Source organism: Cervus canadensis, chromosome 3, assembly GCF_019320065.1.
Source record: "Cervus canadensis isolate Bull #8, Minnesota chromosome 3, ASM1932006v1, whole genome shotgun sequence".
NCBI classification, from domain to species: Eukaryota; Metazoa; Chordata; class Mammalia; order Artiodactyla; family Cervidae; genus Cervus; species Cervus canadensis.
The window spans coordinates 10,876,273-10,898,479 of record NC_057388.1 but is presented as its reverse complement, the minus strand read 5'-3'; the positions used below and the strand labels follow the sequence as shown (position 1 = coordinate 10,898,479).

The 22,207-nt window shown below is 37.4% G+C and overlaps 1 protein-coding gene across 5 annotated transcripts in view; it reads left to right on the top strand.

Moving 5' to 3' along the window:
* Positions 1-22,207, top strand: part of SGCE (sarcoglycan epsilon) — a 71,407-nt gene that overhangs the window by 22,649 nt on the left and 26,551 nt on the right. For all 5 annotated transcript variants that reach the window (XM_043462624.1, XM_043462626.1, XM_043462627.1 and 2 more), the window contains 4 exons: positions 3,714-3,836; positions 5,467-5,624; positions 13,076-13,148; positions 18,196-18,394. In XM_043462624.1, the coding sequence (XP_043318559.1) occupies positions 3,714-3,836; positions 5,467-5,624; positions 13,076-13,148; positions 18,196-18,394 (553 nt within the window). The remainder of the gene's footprint in view (positions 1-3,713; positions 3,837-5,466; positions 5,625-13,075; positions 13,149-18,195; positions 18,395-22,207) is intronic.

The window sequence follows — 22,207 nt, the reverse complement described above, 5'->3', positions numbered from 1 at the left end:
TGGTTTTTGGCTCTCTGTGTTCACATAATTTACATTGTTGAAAATGGTCTGTAGTTTCTATGCCTTGTGATGAAAGCATACAGAGAATATAGTTTTATGGAAAGACTTTGCTAGCATGTTAACAAAGGATTAGGGGCTGCATCGGGACGGTGAAATATTACCCCAACCACTTGCACCCACATATTCTTTTGCTCTTCTTAACTCAGATATTTTAATTTTTCTTTTAAAAAATTCTGTTACTTATGACTACTTGTTTTCAATGTTTAATCTTTGCATATCTAGCTACCCTTGTGGTTTGAAGATGATGTTTTTGACCCCCTGTGAGTGGGACTTTTGGTTTAATTGTTTTGACCATTAGTGGTGATGGATTTGCATGGATTTAGCAACAGACTGGTTTCCTGTTTCATTTGTATCCAATGGCACGTGCTTGCAGAGGTGATAGATTTGCAGCCGTAGCCGATTGCAGAGCCACGCACTACACAGAGTGGCCAGACCCTGTGACCTCAGCTTGATTAGCATGGCGCGGTATGCTTGTGTATTTCGGAGACCATTCAGCGTATTTCAGAGACATGTCTTTCAGAGACTCTTCGAGTGTTTAAATTTGATTTTCAAAACTTGCTTTGAGAAAAAACAATATACTCCAAACGTAACTGTTTGTGAGGACTACCTAGACATCTGTGAGTGCAACATGTGTTCACTGTTACGGAACAACCTTTGTTGGTGTTCATGCAGACGTGCTCAGTATTGCTTGTATAGCTCATGTTTAGAATAGGAGCTCATCACTTTGAATTCTCTGTGTCATTTGTTGTTTTTGAAAGGAAGCTAGGTGTAAATACTGCCCCAATAGCCTCTATTGAAGAGCTGTTTGTTTCGCAAGTAACAAATGGCAAAGGTAAGGTAAAGGGCACTTCTCTAAAATGTTGTGTGGGTGCCCATAATTCAAACTGATGCTACAGAAAGGAAGTATTATTTTCACAAACAAAACATAGTGGCTTAGTCATTTTCCATTTCTAGATGATGAATGTGTCGTACATCTGTATCATGTTTTTCTCAAAGTGAATGGCATACTAAAAAGCGAAGCAGAGTCACCAAGGAAACTGACCAGCAAGTATGCAGTTCAGCAGATTGCAGAAAGGCAATTGAGTACACATGAATAAAGAAATGTGCATGTCATCTTAAAACCCAGGAGAGCTATGGTAGATTGTGGTTTGGCTCTGTAGATCATAGAAACATTATTTTTTGTTCGTGGAAGCAGAAAGTGAGATGTTCTATACTAGTCCTTGAAGTGAGATGATAAGAAGTGACAGGCCCCTTTTATGGTTCCGTTTCAGGCCCGGCCACAGGCCATATAGAAAAAAGAATCATTTCAATATTATTTAATATGAACAGCCTTTCTTTCTGATTCAGAAGCTAGCATTTGCCACCTTATGGCGGCAAAAACTAAGGGAGACTGTTAGTAGTTTATAATGTTAACGAAGAATGGTAACCCGTAAACTGCTACACACATATGGGAATAAATATAAGTTATAAAACTGAAATTGAAGTTAAGCATTATACATATTTAGTACACAAACATAAGAACTGTTTCCCTCTACCGTGTATGTACTAGATTGTATTAATCCATTCAGTAGGCATTTATAAAATTATTCACATATGCCTGACACCTCCTAGGTGCCCAGAAAAAAAAAGGAAAGAAAAAAAAAAAGGAAAATAAAGTTCAATGCTGGACTTCAACATGTTTTTAATCTCTAGAAAGAATGAACTGGATAAGCTCTGAAGAGACTCCTTTAAATTATGTAAAGCACTCCTGTGCTTTGGATGTAAGATTGTGATCTAGAATTTAAGCACCCTTCTGTATAGCGTGAAGTAACTTCTCAGCAGGAGTTTACAGTTCTCTGTAATTTGGTTCTTCTTCCCAGTTTTTGTCTCCCTACCAGGATCTAGCATCAGTGGCTTAATTCCTTTTCTCATAAGGGCCCCCACAGTCTCCCACGATTGTATCTTGCATGTTTCACTACTGAAATTGTCCATCTCTGAGTTTCAGAATCTTGCTGGTATTTAAAAAGCCATATTGAATTCCACTTTTTCTGTACACCTTTACCAGATCTTTCCAGCTTCCATTGCTCCTCACTGTCTTGCCAGAGCAGTTTGTCTTTCTGTGAGTCACACCTCGTTAGGTGGGTGTTGTTGTCCCAAACCAGAAGGGGAACTCACAGAAGACAGCGATTGGGTCTCCTTCGTCTTCACAGTCTCCATAAGCACCTAGCGCTCGGGGGACACCGGAGTCTGGTTGGTGAAAAATCTCCAGTTCTCTCATCCCCACTATATTTTTACGATTCATTTGTTCATTCTTTATTCCTGGGGGGGAACGAGACCATATTCACAGGTGAGTTAATTGCTCTTGGGTAAAGACTGGGTACTCAAGGGGAATCCTTCCTAATGCTGGTACAAAACAAGTCCGGAAGCAAGTCTCCCTACATGCCCAATTTACACCTACTTGCTGCTTCCCTCCCCCTGTTACTTTAGCTTTTGAAGTTGTGTTTTTCGTAGTAAAGCTATGGATGCATGAAGCCACCAGCCAAATGTTTTAGTTCAGTTCCCCATTTTTGGCAGCCATCCATGGAACTGCAGGGGCAAGTTTTCACAGATAAAGCAACGTTTTTTGTGGGTTCCTATTTTTATGCTGAAAAGTTACTGTCCGTGATTTTACTATTCAGAGCTTTTAGTTAGTTTTGAGCCTGGAGTGAGCAGCCTTGGGTTCTTAAGGTTAATTACTACATTTACAAATCCATCAGTGACTAAGAGAAAGAACTTGCCTGTTAGGGTTTATCTGTTTAAAAATTGCAGCCACTAGCCAAACAAGAAGATAGAAAACCCAAAAGAGAGTGGAGAGGTGACAAGGGTAATGGCAGTAATGTGTTGGTGGAGATGATGATATCAGAGGGAAAAAAATGATAAGTTGAAACTAACAAACCAATTTGGTCATTTTAATGTACTCACATCATGTGTCTTCAGAAACCACTAAATCATAAAATCTGCCCCATTTCACTTAAAGAAGTGATTTGCCCTGAATTTTATTATGTAATTGTTATTGCTTATTTAGGAGATAGCATAATAGACTAGCTTATATGTATGAATTATTAAATGTCAAGATCAGGTAAAGTGGAATAAATCATTTCTAGGAGAGATATGAGAACTAATACTCAAAGAGTACCCAATGCCTTTTTATAAGTATTTCTGAAAGTCACCTTACATTTATCAATGGTATTTATGCTTTGTCTGGCAAACAGTTAATACAGTGGAGATTCTTACCATTTAAAAGTTGCTCTTTATACTTTTCTTTGAAAAAAGGTAAAGTGAAAAAGATACTGTAGCAATTATATAGTTGATCACTTCTCATGATGTATTTCGTTGGTAATAATCTCCATAAAAATTACCAAAGAGATGTTATGGTTGTCTTTAGTATTTAATAACAATTTAAAAAATTAATTGTGCCTAATTCTGCTTACATAGTACTTGAAAAGTCTGTAAACACACCAAGTTGAGAGTTGTTCCATGTTTTGTCCTAAAATAAACTTAACAATATCTTGCATGTTGCTTCAGTTTTCTCAGAAATGTCTATAGTGAAACGTGGTTTGACAGTGTAAGTGAATCTGCAAAAACAGACCTCATTATTTGTCTTTCCATCTCTTCTCTTCCCTTTTTGTTTGCAGTGTACACTATTTTGTCCAAGGTACACTCCGATCGGAATGTCTACCCCTCCGCAGGCGTCCTCTTTGTTCATGTTTTGGAAAGAGAGTATTTTAAGGGGGAATTTCCACCTTACCCCAAACCTGGTATGTTCTTGGTGGAGGGAAAAAAAGAGGTTAATTTATTAAATTTTTCCTTTTATTCAGTGTGCATAATCCAGGTAACATTTAATCAGATATTTCTGACATTATTTGATGTGGTCAGAATATATGTTAAATTGATTGTTATAGGATATTTCTCATTTTAAGATTCGAAATTTAATTACAGAAGAAAACAATTCATTTTTAAATTTTGAAGAAAGAGTATTTCTGATTATTTAGTCTTGAGTTTTGTACCTCTGGCAAATCATCTACCCGTATTCTCATAGAAATAATTATAGCTGTAAAATTATGATTTTCCACATTAAAGTCTTACCTAGGACATTGACTTTTGGAAAATTATACATATATCATAGAACAGAATGAAATATGGTATTAAGAAAGTTCTCAAAAAAACTTTTACAATATGAAACAATTTTATATAACTTCATGATAACATAATGGAGATTAATTTTTCTTCAAAGTTATACCAATTACAAAGTCTTATTTAATCATCTGTTGGTTTAAATTATGTTTTGTTCAATTGTCATAAATGCCATCCAGTTAATGAAGATGTAGAAAGAATAGCAAGAGAAAATATATTGTTATTATGACTCTTACTTAAGTAACAAAAATGAATTTTCTGAAAATTATGGCATAAATATTATTTTTGTAGATTATATGATGAATAGCATACCTGAAAATACTCATAAAATATAGTTAAGCATGTTTTCACCAGTATTCAAGAAAAAAAGGCAATCTTTTCATCAGTTATTTATAAAATGTTTTCTCATGAGGCATGGTACTTTGGCAGAACTGTTATAGCTAAACCTTTTAAGCAGAGAAGAAAACGTATAGTTTCATATAGTTAAGAGCATAGTTTCTGGGGTCAACCAAGATTAAATTCTCCTTTCCCCATTTAATTTGACTATGAGGAGTTAACTGGAAAATTACATATTTCATCAATAAAATTATGGCTATAATAGTACTACTTTTATTGGTATGTTTGGAATCAGATGAAATAATAGTGCCTGTAGAGGCCAGACACAACAATGGGGCTTGGGACATGCTAATAAAATGATGCTATTATTATTGTTTATTATTAATTAATGTCATGTTATTGACATTCTTTTAGATTTGGATTTTTCAACTCATCCTCCAGTGTTTTGAAATTACATTATTTTTGTTTTGATGATACCTTTATAATTTTGAGATATCCCTTAAGATTAGGTTGATAGTGTTCAGAATTTAATGAAAGAAAGATTCAAAAGAATGAACATATCAACATGATTAGGGGATTTTCCTGAAAGTTAGTTGTCTCATTGATAGACCTTCTCCACTGCTATGTGACCCCCACGCCTCCCAAAAAAATTAAAGAAAGGAAAAGACAATTTGAAAAAAATTGCATGAATACACTTTCTTTGTTGCCTCAGATTTCTAGACAAACTAAACCACCAAAAAGATTTTTTTCTTTACATGAGGTCCTAATGTAAATTCTCAGATGGATTTCTTTTGGTTTTATTTTATTTGCTACAAATGTTAAGAAAAGGCTTTTTAGACAGACATATTTTTGTTGAAACTATCAAAGCAACATGTGAAAATAACTGTTTTATATCTTACTTCCGTGTTTCTTACCTAGGTGAGATTAGTAATGATCCCATAACATTTAACACAAATTTAATGGGTTACCCAGACCGTCCTGGATGGCTTCGATATATCCAAAGGACACCATATAGTGATGGAGTCCTTTATGGGTCTCCAACAGCCGAAAATGTGGGGAAACCAACAGTCATTGAGGTAATTTACTTAGAAGGAGAAAAATTATATTCTTGTTTATTTGTAATTTGAGTTTCAAATGTAATTAAAATTATGTGGCAGTGGTTTTCAGTATTTTATGCATGGAAACACATGAGATAACATTTGGAAATATACCATTTCTTTCTGTTCATCTACAGAGTTTTCTGTTTCAGCTTTTATATAAAAAAGGGCAGTCTAAATTAGTGAAAAAAATTAAAAGACTCCTATGAATAAATAAAAAGATAAATAAATAAAAAATAAATAGACTCCTATGAATTCTATTTAAGAAGATGAATGCACTTATTTCCTCCAAATTTTAATTTCAGATTTCATGTTCATTCAAATACAAGCATTTAAACAGATGTCTTTTGAGCCCCTACCATGTACTGAGCATTATGATAGGCATTGATGGTAGAAAAATGAATAGTAGCCATCCCCTGCCATGTCTTACAGTTCTGAGGTTGAAGCACTGGAATGGAAACTCAGACTCAGCCAACACTGACATAACTGTTACAGTAAGAAGGTGCTGTCTGATGCAGAGTTGTAAGAGGGTAAATAGAAATTCACTAAGTAGAAGGAAGGCTATTTTAGGAAGAAGATACAGCACATCAAAATCTTGGAGACATAAACAACCACGTGGTCTTAGAGAACTTTAGGGGCTTTTAGAGGACAGCATGCACTCCAGAGGGCAACTGATGGGAACAGAGGTGTAGACGCTGATACAGGCAGATCTTGGGGGCTCTGTAAGCCATGCAGATACGTTTGACCTTGACTTTGGGAGTTTGGTGGTGCTGTAATTAATCAGACTTTTATCAGTACCTGACATCATACCTGGAATATATTAGAAATTAAGACAATAAGGACTTGCCTGGCAGTCCAGTGGTTAAATCCAGTAGTTAAGACTCCACATTTTCACTGCAGGGGACATGGGTTCGATCCCTGGTCAGGGAACTAAGATTCCACATGCCACATGGCATGGCCAAAAAAAAAAAAAGAAATTAAGACAGTAAAAACAATGATGACATCAAACCTTTAATGGGAATTAATTTTCTTTTAATGAATGGATATAAAAGCTAAAAGTGTTTCACTGTTTACTGTACCTAACAAAATCAGAATTACACTGGCAATTAATGGCAAGAGAGGTCTACTACAGTTTTAGGCCTCAATGCCTCTAAGATGGTAAATTGGAATTTTTTTTTAAAATTACTATTTTTAATTGAAGAATAATTGCTTTACAGTATGGTGTTGGTTTCTTCCAGACATCAGCGTGAATCAGCCACAGGTATACCTACGTCCCCTCCCTGTTGAACTTAACTCTCCAATTCGGTAAAGACTTGCTGGTAGTGACCAGGGCACCAGCATCGGAACTGCTTGCGGAATTGCCAGGGGTTTGTGCAGGTCATGGGTGGCGTGTTTTCTGCCACCAGAAATTTGTGGTAATTTTACAAATTCTCAGGAGGCTACATGCTTTGCGTTTTTCTCCAAAGTTTTAATCAGCCGTGGACTGTGGATATGAACTTCCACGTTGACTGAGAGAAGGTGTTTCTTCATCTGAACTGAAGTTATTAACATGACTTTTCAATGATGTCTGTCTATAAATCTGCTTTCTTAAGGCAGTGTTGATATAAGATAGAATATGTGTAGATATAGGAAAGTTATTTGGAGTTATTGTCAAAATAAGTTTTAAAAATATTTAGTAAAGTTATAAAAGAAATATATAAATGGAAGTTACCACATTGCTAGATTCAAAAAGAAAAACACAGTCACCTGGATAGATTCAAAGAAAGCATTTACTAAAATTCAACACCTCTTCTTGATAAGAAAAAAGAAACTCTGAGCAAACTAGGAGAACAATTGAGCTTCCTTAACCTAATAGTTTATATATTGAAACTAATAGCAAACATCATTTTTTAATGCGAAAACACTAGGAGAATTCCATTTAAATTCAGGAACAAAACAAGAATAGCTCCCTTTATCACATCTGTTACAGAATATTTTAGAAGTCCTATCCAGTGCAGTAAATAAAGAAAAATTTATAAGTGTTTGAAAGGAAGAAATGGAATCGTCAATGATAGAAAGAGTCTGTAAGCTATTAAAATGTTAAGAAAGCCTGGCAGTAAGTTATAGGATTGATATAAAAAACTTAATTATATTTATTTATTAAATAACAAGTATTGAGAAAAATGCAAGTTTTTAAAAGATACCATTTTTAGTAATGAAATTCTGATGTACTTGGAATAAATCTAACAAAAGGTATATATGGGAAAAATTATAAAAATTTATTGATATTAAATAGCACCTGTATAAATAAAAAGCTATTCTATCATTCAGGGATAGGAAGACTCAAAATCATGCAAGTATTGCTTTCTCCCTAATTGATCTATAGATTCAGTGCAGTTCAAATAAAAACATCTCAATAGGTTATTTCACAAAAGTTGACAACTAAAATTGTCTAAGTCTAAAATTGATAAAGAAATTAATAACCAAGAAAAAAAAAAGAACCAAGAAAAATCAAGACACTTTTAAAGAGGGAAAATAAGGGAGTAAGATTTCTTTCTTTTCCAGATATCAAGATTTATTGTGAATCTGTAGTAACCATTCATAAGTTTGTATTGATACAAGAATAGAGAAATTAACCAATGAATAAAATAGGGAGCCCAGAGACAGGTCCATTTACATAAAGAACAACAGTATATATCTAAAGAAATGGTGCCACATATCACAGATTAGGGAAAAGGAAGCCTATTGACTGAAACTCAGCTACATGGCAAACATAAAATTAGATTCTTACTTCCCAAGAAATGCAAAACTCATGTCTAGGTATATTGAAGATTTAGCAAAATTTTAAGCTATTATATAAAAATGTAGATTTATCTCTGGGCTTTCTGTTTTGTTCCATTGATCCATATTTCTGTCTTTGTGCCCATTCTATACTGTATCTTTATGACTGTAGCTTTGTGATATAGTCGGAAGTCAGGAAGTCAGAGATAAATCCATGCAGCTATGGACACCTTACCTTTGACAAAGGAGGCAAAAATATACAATGGAGAAAAGACAATCTCTTTAAAAAGTGGTGCTGGGAAAACTGGTCAACCACCTGTAAAAGAATGAAACTAGAATACTTTCTAACACCATACACAAAAATAAACTCAAAATAGATTAAAGATCTAAATGTAAGACCAGAAACTATAAAACTCTTAGAGGAAAACATAGGCAGAACACTCTCTGACATAAATGACAGCAAGATCCTCTATGACCCACCTCCCAGAGTAATGGAAATAAAGACAAAAATAAACACATGGGACCTAATTAAATGTATAAGGTTTTGCACAATGAAGGAAACTATAAGCAAGGATAAAAGGCAGCCTTTAGAATGGGAGAAAATAACAGCAAACGAAACAGCTGACAAAGAATTACTCTCTAATATACAAGCAGCTCATATAGCTCAATACCAGAAAAATAAACGACCCAGTCAAAAAGTGGGCCGAAGAACTAAACAGATGTTTCTTCAAAGAAGACATACAGATGGCTAACAAACACATGAAAAGATGCTCAACATCACTCACTATTAGAGACATGCAAACCAAAACCACAATGAAGTACAGTCTCACACCGGTCAGAAGGGCTGCCCTCAAAAAGTCTACAAAGAGTAAATTCTGGAGAGGGTGTGGAGAAAAGGGAAGCCCCTTACAACTGTTGATAGGAGTACAAACTGATACAGCCACCATGGAGAACAGTGTGGGGATTCTTTAAAACACTGGAAATAGAGCTGCCATATGACCCAGCAATCCCACTGCTGGGCATACACACCGGGGAAACCAGATCTGAAAGAGACACGTGTTCCCTAATGTTCATCACAGCACTGTTTATAATAGCCAGGACATGGGAGCCACCTAGATGTCCATTGGCAGATGAATGGTTAAGAAAGCTGTGGTACATATACACCATGGAATGTTACTCAGCTATAAAAAAGAACACGTTTGAATCCGTTCTAATGAGGTGGATGAAACTGGAGCCTATTATACAGAGTGAAGTAACTCAGAAAGAGAAACACCAATACAGTGTATTAATGCATATATATGGAATTTAGAAAGATGGTAATGACTACCTTATATGCAAGACCACAAAAGAGACACAGATGTAAAGAATAGACTTTTGGACTATGTGGGAGAAGGCAAGGGTGGGATGATTTGAGAGAATAGCATTGAAACATGTATGTTACCATATGTGAAATAGATATCTAGTGTAAGTTCGATGCATGAAGCAGGGCACCCAGAGCCAGTGCTCTGGGACAACCCAGAGGGATGGGGTGGGAGGGGTTTTCAGGATGGGGGACACATGTACACCTGTGGCTGATTCACATCAATGTATGGCAAAAACCACCACAATATTGTAAAGTGATTAGCCTCCAATTAAAATAAATTAAGAAATGTAGAGGAGTATCTTTCTGAATTTGGGGGTAGGAGAGGATATCTTAAATAAAACCTAAATTTTTTTACTTAAGAAATACTTGATCAAGTTACCATATTAAACTTGTGAACTTCCATTCATCAAAAGAAAACTTTAAAGACAACCCACAAACTGGAAGATGATATTTGAAATATATGTAACTGACTAATAATAAGTATATAAAATATGAAAATGGACACCTACAATTTCAGTAAGAAAAAGACATGAACAGACAGTTTTACCAAAGAGAAGACATAAATGCCATTTAAGTAAAGAAGTTTACTTTCATCAGTATAAGAAGGAATATTAAAATTAAGACTGCAGTGAGAATTTTACCCTCAGTAAAGTTCTTTGGCAGTGGATGTGGGAATTGGAGTAATCACTTTGGAAATCAGAGTATTTTACATAGCTGAATGACATGGTACCCTATGATCTAGCCATCCCCCTTCTACATATGACTTAAATACTTGCAGGGAATTCCCTGGCATGCCAGTGGTTAGGACTTGGGCTTTCACTGCTATGGCCTGGGGTTTAATCGCTGGTCGAGGAACTAGGATCCTGCAAGCCACGTGGTATGACCAAAATATTAAAAAAAAGGAATATTTGCAAATGTCCAGCACCCAAAGGCATGCACAGTCATGTTCCTTGAGCAATGTTTGCATAGGAAAACATTGGAAACCCACAAACCAACCGAGACCCAGAAGTCCATCAACAAGAGAATAGATCAATAATTCCTGGAATTATTATTTCACACAGTAAACACTTACACAGCAAGAATGAAGTTAGACTTGCCTGGCAACATGAATAAATGCTTTAAACATAATGTTGGAAAAAACCCCAAACCTTTGAAGACTAGTTTATGATTTTTATAGAGTTCAAAAGCCATCAAAGTGCACAATGTATTTTAAACATACATGCATGTATAATAAAACTATATTTAAAACTAATGGGATGATAAACACAAAATCCAAAGTGGTTTCTCTGGTGGGAGAGAGGCGAGAAGCTAGGACAGAAGAGAAACACATATATTGAGCCATGATTCACAGGGGTTCATTATACCTTACTACCAACATATAAGGTTATGAATAAGTATCAAATAATATCTTTAAAAAAGGTGAAAACAACATATCTTTCATCTAACACTAGTAGTGTTTTATCTGTAAATAACTCATTTTACATCCATCTATAAAAACATATTTTCAGAATTTAAAAATATTCTGTTAATAATATAGTGAAAAGATTTTGCATATCTTAAATATTTAGCCATTTACATCCGTAATTTATTCAGTAGATATTTATTAAACATCTAAAATAAATCAGCCACTGTTTTAGAAATAGGGGATCCAAAAGTGTACACACGTGCATATCTCTTTGCTATGAAGGGCTTCACATCATGATAAGTAGACTTTGATAGATGATATTATAGTATTTAAATATCTCACTAGAAATGATAGAAGAATTGCATTCTTTTATAGCTATTAAAATTAAGCATTAAATATAAATCTGGATAATAAAATGCTTCCTCATGATTTATGAAAAGGTTCTTCACTCTCTTATGTAGCCTATGATTTTAAAAAACTTGTTAGAATTATGGAATTTACAATAGTGAACTTTCTGATAATTATGGGAAGGCTGGCCAGAAAAATATTACCATTAATTTGAAAATGTTTAACTTTTTCTCCCTGAGCATTAGCCTTAAGATATTATAGCAAATAGTATTTAGTATTTTTTTCCATTGAGAACATGAAAATCTTGCAGAGTAAACTTTTAAACTCATGAGCATTCCCAAATGTCTTTTGCTTCTTTGCAAACAGTAATGCCCCATTTATATAATGACTAGTCTTAATTTTAGTGTTTGGTTGTGCACCTCATTGATCATGTGTCCCAACAGAGAGCAGCAACAAAGTCACTGAATCCAAAAGAAATCTGACAGATTGTGGAGAGAGAAGTTCTTTTATCTTGGTGGAATAATAAACTTTTCAGAATATGTACTTTTAAATATTGTTAAAGTTTTAGAATTTTTAATTCCCAAATTCTGATTTTCACTGTTGTCTCAAATGATATTTCTGATGAGGGTGATGTATTTAAAGCTCATATATGATGCTTAAAATCCTGATACTGGTTCTGAGTGTGCAAGATATTTGTGTCCTACTTTTTTATCTCAGTGTCAACTGCGGCTGCGATTACTGCCGGAAGGACAGTGCTGGGATGCTAAGACAATCATTTGGTTGTTGGTTTATTTTCTTTTTGAGGTACCGCAGGCCTGTCTGAGTGATTTCGTATCTGTTATAAAGTTAATTATTCTTAGATTTTTGAAGCCACATCCTGCTGTTGGCCTTTGCTTTGTTTGTTGTTTGCAGTGGCTATTTCTGAGTTGACTTTGATGTAAGTTCATTGACTCCACAAACATTTACTGATATTTTTTTGTGAAGGAATTGATCTGTGGTTTTGAGCATGTTCCATCAGACTGTGATCCCTACTTCTGTGTTCCATTGTGAGATATGATATCCAAAGGGGCCCTGACATCCCCTGACTCGTTGGTGTGCAGTTTGGTGCTAAATGCAGACAACACAGAGATGTGCTTGTTTTAAAGTGTACTTTCTGATATGATCCTTAAGTTCCATTCAAAAGTACAGAAATAGATTTTGTATGTTTTTTTTTTTATTCAAGTTTAGAATGGCTCTGGTAAGTAATTCATAATAGTTAATCCATTTACTAATGATGCGTCTGCATTGCTACTGGCACTTAACAGCCTTCTATAAAAGGGTTTTTCTGATTTTAACTTGTTGTTTTAGCATGTTTAATAGACCTGACTAATTATCTACTTCCCATAATATTGCTAAAAGCTCTGATTCTTGTTGTTCAGAGAAGGAATATTTTGTAAGTATATAGACAAATAATGAAAATGGAAAGAACGACAATTTGTTTTCATTTAGCCCTTAATGAATTTCATTTTTCAAATAACATTTCACTTCTTTAATATGACTTTCTTTTTCTAATAGATAACTGCCTATAATAGGCGTACCTTTGAGACTGCAAGGCACAATTTGATAATTAATATAATGTCAGCAGAAGGTAGGTATGGAAAAATATGTTATTGATTGTTTCCTTGTTTGCAAGAAGTATTTCACTTATATTTTATAGGTATATAAAATCTAGTTCAGGATTTTAAAACCCCACATACCTACCATACCTAATAAAATAGTAAAATGTTGAAAATAAAACTAAGCAATATTTAATTCATGACAAAATATCATGATTTGTTTCGGTGCTGAAAACCTCAGGATAGGGAGCCAAATATAGAGGCCACTTATTTCTCCAGGCCTTGGTTAAATCATCTGTTGAGTGGGACTTATAACATTCCTCTTGTAAGTCTGAGGTAAGGAAGCGATAATTTAAGGCTCAAAATGTGCTTGACATAGGGCTGGTCATAGAATTCATCACTGGTATGATTTTACTTTAAAACCTATCCTAGCTCGTAGTCTAGTTGTATGTGATGATAAAGAGATGTCAATGGACAGAAATAAACCATCATTTGGGTCACAGTCTCCTTTCTAAATAGCTAATCACTTAGCTGGAGTGATTGCTAGAGTCCATCAGCAATTTAGAATTGAGAGTGAAATTGAAGTCGCGCAGTCGTGTCCGACTCTTTGCAACCCCATGGACTGCAGCCTCCCAGGCTCCTCTGTCCATAGGATTTTCCAGGCAAGAGTACTGGAGTGGGTTGCCATTTTCTTCTCCAGGGGAATCTTCCCGACTCAGGGATTGAACCCGGGTCTCCTGCATTGCAGGCGGACGCTTTACCCTCTAAGACAACAGGGATTTAAACGTGCTCAAATTGGTAAGTGATACCTTAGGATTTAGAAGGCTAGGAACACAAGAGTTACTCCAACACTTAGCATATTCTGACGCCATTTTGGCATTCAGTTGGGAAAGACATACCCCTAAAAATTTTCTGGTTAAAATTTATAAATCATGGGATACTATACCAGATATCATTTATGAGGGTGATGGGAGAAGAACTGATACAATATTCCCTCCCACCTCAGCGCAGAAAAACAATTGTGTATCCTGGATAGGAAAATTCTTACTTCTATTTACTAGTACAACACATTTTATCAGGTCCTACTAATTTGGAATTCATAGTAATTCAGTAAAGGCTGTGTTTAAAGTTATCTTTACTCTCTATGAAAGAAAGTAATTTCAATAGAAATGAAAATGTAATACAATACATAACTGAGGAGAATGCTTCATGATTTTGAACCCCTTGAGTTTTTCCTGTTGGCATTTTAGCTGTATTAATTGCAGACAACAAATGTGCTAGTTTAAAATTTAAAATGACCTGTCCTAGTGGCTCAGTTGGTAAAGAATCTGCCTGCAATGCAATAGACCTGGGTTCGATCCCTGGGTCAGGAAGATCCCCTGGAGAAGGAAATGGCAACCCACTCCAGTACTCTTGCCTGGAGAATTCCATGGACAGAGGAGCTGGGTAGGTTAGAGTCCATGGGACTGCAAAGGGTTGGACACAACCCTGCGACTTTCACTGTTCCTTTCATATATGAGAAGAAAGTCCAAGTGCCCATTCCTTTGGCCAGGACAGAAGATTCCCTGTCCCTGTTTCCACTTCCCAAGGGCTTTTATAAGGTACTCATATTTGGATTAAGGAGATTTTTACTCTTTATTCTAATTGTAATTAAGTACTTGCATCCAGTCCAAGCAGTCCATGTAAAACTGGAATATCCTTAATGAGCAGAATAATTGTGATGTTCCCTTTCCTTGGGAATCCATCAGTTTAGTTATATACTTATATTACAGTGGACTTGGACCACTAACCACACTAGTGTGTTCTCCGAGGGACTCAGAAATTTTTTGCAAGGTATGGGACTCCCTACAAGCAAAGAGTTGGACACGACTTAGCGACCAAACAACAACAACAACAAATTGAAACATAACCTGGTCTGTGGTTTGAACTGCTTTCTTTTCAAGTCTGGTCTTGGTCCAGTCGACACAGAATATATCCTAACAGGTGATGCTGACGTGTGGGAACCATATTCAGGCAGATACTAATGGAAGACTGCTAGTCGACTGTAGGATTGAAAGTTGACCTGAGGGGTATTTATCTAAGTCAGGGTTGGGAGAGGACGAATATCTGGGTTTAGAAAACCTCCTTTTATAGATGCTTAGATTGCATTAGATAGCAAGAGTGAGGGGAGGAGAAGCAGGGGGGACAGAGGGTGAGATGGTTGGATGGCCTCACAGGCTCACTGGACATGAATTTGAGCAAACTCCAGGAGATAGAGGAGCACAGAGGAGCATGGTGTGCCTGCCACTCATGGGGTCACAAAGAGTCGGACACAACGGAGGAAGTGGACGACAGCAGTGGCCGAAACTCGGGAAACCAGGGCACCAACAGGCAGGCGTTTTCCTTTTGTTCTTGATGGAATGCATGTGGTCACTAGGGTGGGCGTCTGCGGGCATGACCTGTACGTGGCCGTTGCTCCCAGATCAGTGAGGAAAAGCAGTAACAGGAGTTGAGGATCAGGATAACCACGCTCAGTTCTGTCTCCTGCTCTGGGAGATCCAATGGGAAATGAGTCGTGTGGAATCACACAACGTGAAGCTCAAGGAGAGGACGTAGAGTGATTCTCTAAAGCAGGTTTTAGTGCCAGCACTCTGTTGGCCTGCTGTTCCCTTGGCCTCTGGGATGTCCAAATATAGCAGGCACGGGATTTCCCCAAAGTTAGAAAGCTCCGGTGACTCATCTCTGGGAGACCTGGCAAGAGCGCTTGGCTGGGTAGATGGCAGGCAACTTACGCTGCCTGGAGCCGCGGAGGGCGTGGCGGCCGCCAGCCTCTTTAGGAGCCGTGGAAGGTCACAGGCATTAGGGAAAGCCAGGGAGCAGCTCTCCAAGGAGGAGCCTTGATGACAAACAGGAAAAAGTTTTGCATGCTTTTTTTTGACAAGTGGATATAAAAGCACTGAATGAAGTGAATAGATGATAGAATTCTAGCCTACTCAACAAACTATACTTGGTATTATTTATAAATATTATTTATTGCCAAGAAACTGTTCTTCCTGACATTTTTCTGCATGACTGTTTCTCAGTATGGGGGGGTGGTATGTAACATGATTAAGCTACTGTTTATCTATATAAAACAGGAAACGTATCTGTATAAAACAGGAAACTTATCTACATTAAAGAGAATAAACAGCATATTTTAGAAGATTACAGATGGGCTATACATCAAACAAATCTAACAAAATCATAAGCAGAATAAATTACAGTGTAGGAGAAGAGTGAAGAGCCTTCTGTGATTAGGGTTTTGAAAAACTTAATCTTTAGAGACAGTACATTCCAGAAAACTCTCCTGAAAACTCTAGAGCCAGAATATCTCCTGACTTCAGCTCTGGCATCAAATGTCCTTTAATATTAAAGAGGTTTCATAATAAATGAGGTCATTAAGGTTTCAGTTATTTATTGTATAATTTTAAATTTTTGTTTATTAAACAAGAATGGACAGATAGCACATGAGTTATAATAAGTCAGAAGGGAAAAGACCCTGATGCTGGGAAAGATTGAGGGGCAGGAGGAGAAGGGGACGACAGAGGATGAAATGGTTGGATGACATCACTGACTCAACGGACATAAGTTTGAGCAAGCTCTGGGAGTTCGTGATGGACAGGCAAGCCTGGCGTGCTGCAGTCCATGGGGTCACAGAGTTGGACACAACTGAGTGACTGAACAACAACAACTATACATCATATAGCTATTATTGGGGACTTTAAATCTGTGGACAGTCCAGAAATTTTCACTGCAGAATCCAAATAAGTAACCTGTGCCTATTATTATAATAATTGCTAAAGTTTAGTATTTTCTAAGTTCTTACTGTATATTGGGAGCTCTGGTGAGCACTTTATATACACAGTCTCTTTTAGCTTAGGTAAAAATCATGTGAGGTAAGTTCATATGATCTAAAAATTAGCTTCCTCTTCTGAAAGTATGGAGAAAAATACAAGTGCCTAGTCACTTTCTGATTGTGAGTATTAAATATGGTAATTTACCTGTTTCCCTTAGCTTGACCTACCTCAGAGTATTAAAAGAAAGTAGCTTTTATTATTACAGAAATATTACAAAACAAGAAGAAAGCTATTCTTTGTCTTAATAGAACAGTCAGAATATAGGAAATGGCAGTTTGTAATTCAAGACTAACATTTGAGAAGCTGAAATCAATTATATTTATTTCAAGTTTCTTATATTGAGAGTCTGAATTGGACATTGGGTTGGCTTAAAATATTCTTTTTGGCATCTTTAGAGGGAAATTATTGATGAGACATTGAGGAGGGAAAAAGCTAAGTAAATCTCTAACAATGTGAGATATGGAATTTCATGAGAAATTTTAAATACGATTTCTCTAGAATATCTAATTATGGAGTGATCCAAAGAATGAAATAGTTATGATTTCAAAGTACTTATTGAAAATGCAGTCAATATTTATTTTCATTAAATTTAATGTTTAGCATGCTCTAAAAAGATCAGTAATACTGCAAATTAAAAATACGGTTTTCCATATCATATATAAGCAACCCACAAACAAGTCCAGGTATTTTGTCCTATCTTCTCTGTTCGAAATGATATTGTTCTGTGTCTCAGCTTCCTCCTCTGTTCACATAGAAATAGCACTGCCTAGGATTGTAATGATTAAATTAAACAATGTGAAAAAGATCTGTCAACTTTAAAACACTACAAACACGAAGTATTTTTCTCAGTTCTGGAAATGCTTCTTCTACCTGGGTATGTTGGCCAGGTGAGAAGGCTGGCAGTCACTGGCAAGTTAGAGACAGATATGAGATTTGGTGTTTTTTCCTTTTCTTTCTTTGTTTCTCTTTCCTATAATTGTGAACTACCCTGCTGTCCCTTGGATTTGATTACATCGTAGATAAAATTCTGGGTCAAATGTATGTGGTGTTTTTAGAGATAGCCTCTTACACGGAAAGCCTTTGAAGTCAGGAATAATATTGTTCCCCAAGCCAGGACACGTCAACAAATCTCATCGTTGTTTTGTTTCCCTTTCAAAAGACTCCCTCATTAAAGGTGTGCATACCCTTTTCCCACCAAAATTAGACTTCCCGTTACCCTATCAAGCAGAATTCTTCATTAAAAATATGAATGTAGAAGAAATGCTGGCCAGCGAGGTTCTTGGAGACTTCCTGGGGGCCGTGAAAAACGTGTGGCAGCCCGAGCGCCTGAACGCCATAAACATCACGTCAGCCCTCGACCGGGGCGGCCGGGTCCCCCTGCCCATCAACGACATGAAGGAGGGGTAAGTGGGCTTCATCTCGTCGCCCTAAGTGTGGATTTTTAAATGTGGCGATATTATCAAACTTAGTGCAGATGGAAGAGGGCCTGTGGCATTTTTCTTTTTAATAAGCGATAGATATTGCAGAGATGTGAAAAAAAATAGCAATTTTCTGTATTGACAAAGAGGTTACGTTAATGGTCCTTTATATCTGATGTTCCAGGTCCTTTGAAAGCTAATTGTAGATCAGGACTTGCATCATAAATTACAGTGCTAAGGCTTTTTTGTACCTTCTGTAGAGAAGCTGATTATTTAGGGCCCCGAGTTTCAAAGGAAATTGATGCCCCAGTTATCAGCTGCAGGACATACAGATTGCTGTAACTTTATTCTAGGAAACTATTTCTTCGCCTTTAACATTCTTTCCACCATGTGGCGGTGATTGATGGCTGGGGTGGATGTGAAGCCCATTCCTAAAGCCTGGCCTTGTCACTCACAAGCTGGGTAACACTGGGCAAACTGCTGCACCCCTCTGGGCTTCAGCTTTCTCGTCTGCTCCAATGGGAGCGACCTCGGGGTGGTTGTGAGGATTAAAGAGACAAGGCATTTGAAAGGGACTTGTCGATTCTCAAGTCTTACAGATATAGAATGTGACTTACACCCTTGTAGGGGTTATAAAATACTTACACCTGAGTACAATGACAGATTGAATGCCCACATCGATGGAATTTTGCTCTTTAATTTCGAATCTGCAAGTTGAGGCGGATCTGCTTTTTGTAAAAAACTAAATCCTATAAAAGTACGAGATACAGAATAAATCACATTGTGTGTAACATATCCTTTTCTAACTCCTCCTTTATCCATATTCTTGGTAACATTTATACAGAGGACATCTGGAATTAACCAGAATGTCTGGATTAATAAGAATGAAATTTAAGGGCAACTTCAAAGGAGAACTTTGTTGGAAATAAGGGAAGAAATCCCAAATAGACACAGATAAGGTAGGGCGAGTAGTCAGAAAGGGGATGGAAGCATAAGCAATGACCTGTGAAGTCCAACTTACAAATTTCAGAATTAAGTTGTATCTCGTATGGTAAAATAATGGGTTTTTGAAGTCAGTCAAGCATACCTGCAAGTGTTCAGAGAAAAATAGTTGCTTTATTTCTTGCCCGTCTGCTGGTTGGCTGTCTCTGTGAAAACAGAATTCTGGGCTTAACATTTTACTTCAGAGGTACAACGTGGATCTTTTTCCCAGTGAGTAATTAAGTAGAACCGTAGGAGGAGATGAACAGGAGTATCTCCCCTGAAGACGTTCTCCAAATGTGGAGTCTGTTGAAGAAATGTTGATTGATTTGGCTCTGTTGGGTCTTAGCTGTGCCATCTAGGATCTGTGGTTGCCGTACACAGGCTAGTTGTGGCGCCTGAGCTCAGAATTGGAGTGCACGGACTTAGTTTCTCCATGGCATATGGCATCTTAGTTCTCCCACCAGGGATCAAACCCACGTCCCCTGCATTGCAAGGTAAATTCTTAACCAGTGGACTGCCAGGGAAGTCCCTGGAGTCTTTTCAACCATTTCTTAAAGCAATGTGTTCCACAGTGATTGTTGAAACAATGACCAAAAGATGCTGGAGGAAGCAACAGGGAACCAGTCATTGGTAGAGTTTGCCGATGTCGTGCTTTCTTCTGGACTCACCCCTTCCCTCATCAGTAGTGTAGGCGCCACCCACAGAGGCCCTGTTAGCCACCACTAGACTAAATTAAGGGCCTTCCTGGTGGCTCAGATGGTAAAGAATCTGCCTGCAATGCGGGAGACCTGGGTTCACTCCCTGGGTCTGGAAGATCCCCTGGAGGAAGGCATGGCAACCCACTCCAGCATTCTTGCCTGGAGAATCTCTTTGGACAGGGCAGCCTGGCGGGCTCCAGTCCATGGGGTTGCAAAGAGTTGGACATGACTGGGTGACTAAGCATAGCACAGAGACTAAATTGAGCTAACACTCTCTAAACCAAACTCGGACTTAAAACAGTACGGTTCAAATATGTCTAGCTTGAGAATTGCCAGTAGAGATTTATTTTAAAAATATACCTAGGTTCCTGGCCTCTGATCCCCCCCTAGAGATTCTGGATCTTTTGAGTCTAGGGCTGGGCCTGAGCATGTGAGTCTAAATTAAGAACAGAATTTTTTGTCCTACAAGTACTTGTTGGAGAATCCAGTCATTAGCTGACTGACCCCCAGCACCTGCTAGCAGGAGGCATGTGTTGTCAGCCCCATGGCATTTATTTGGACCCTGTTGTCTCAGATCCCTTCCCAACTAGAAATGCTTTCCATGAGTTTTAATTTAATGTTAAGCTGTAACCTTTACAAAGTATTCATATGGTAAGTCATTTAAAATAGAATTTCTATAAATTGTACCCAGTGCCAACTTTATTACTCTAGTGTACCTATATGAGCACCAAAGCAGTAAGATCCTACTTGAGTATAATTGCATAAGAAAAATTTTTCCTTGGAAATAATTTTGCATGTTTTCTTTGGTTGTTATGTAATGTCAAGGTAACAAAAATAGTTGTGTTTTTTTTTTTTACCCTATTTGCCTTAAATTTAGAATAAATTCAATGCTTAACTCACCTCTTGTGCCTTCCTTCCTTTTCAGTGGTGAATATCATGATTCTTAATTCACTTGTTGAACTTTTGGGGGGCTTCCCTGGTGGCTCAGCAGTAAAGAATTCACCTGCAATGCAGGAGATGTGGGTTCAATCCCTGGTCAGGAAGATCCCCTGGAGAAGGAAATGGCAACCGACTTCAGTATTCTTGCCTGAGAAATCCCATGGACAGAGGTGCCTGGTGGGCTGCAGTCCATGGGGTCATAAAAGAATTGGATGTGACTTAGTGACCGAGCAACAACATCATGATTCCTAATCCACTTAGTAAACTTTTTGCCTCTGTACTTTCTTTTGAAAGTAACATGGCCTATAAATGTCGTTAAAAATGAAATACTGGAAAGATCAAGGGTATGGTCAGAGATGCAAAGGAATCACATCACTTTATTTTCTAAAATTTTATTTAAAAATATACTTCAGAAGTATTAAACACCTACTAACTGTATTCTGCTTTATGCTTTGAGTGAGTCTCAGTCCGTGATTTTAAAAAATCTCCTTAAATTGTTTCCTATTATGATGCACGGCAGCCACAATTTACTAACTGAAAATTTTTCCACCTTAGTCAAACTCACAGCAGATGGCCAAGAGGAGCTCTCAGTAGTAGACCCTCGGAGTAAGCCTCCAGCCCTTCCATAGCCCACAATGCCATTAAGTATCAGTCACCAGGAGTCCCTGCTACAGCGCCCAAGCTCCTCGTCCTGCTTGGTGTGCATTTTTCCCCCTCATTTCTGCAGACCTCACTGACAGCTTTTAAACTTCTTCTAAATTTAACAGAAACCAGTGGAAAGATTTCCTTCAGAGTGAATAAGCTCCTGCAAAGGAAAGCTGAACCTCCTGAAAAGATTCCCTTTCACTTTCCAGCCCCATAACCCCAGGGCAACTGTGCTCTCTCTCTGGGTGTGGTCTCAGGGCTGCTTTTGCTCTTGACATTGAGCCAGAGACTAAGGACTCGTGGATGCATTTAGCCTGGGATAAAGCTGGGGGAAAGAGGAGCAGGTTCATATTTCAGTCTGGGCATGGCATAGCTGCCAACTCAGGGTGAGTGATGTGGTGTAAATGGTGGTTATGAAGGGAATGATGGGGTGTGAGGATTAAAGAATATACTCACTTTTCATAAGAGATTGTCAAACCTACCACTGTTTCCTCTGGTTACCAAAGCCTGTGGATCTAGCCTCAATCAGCAA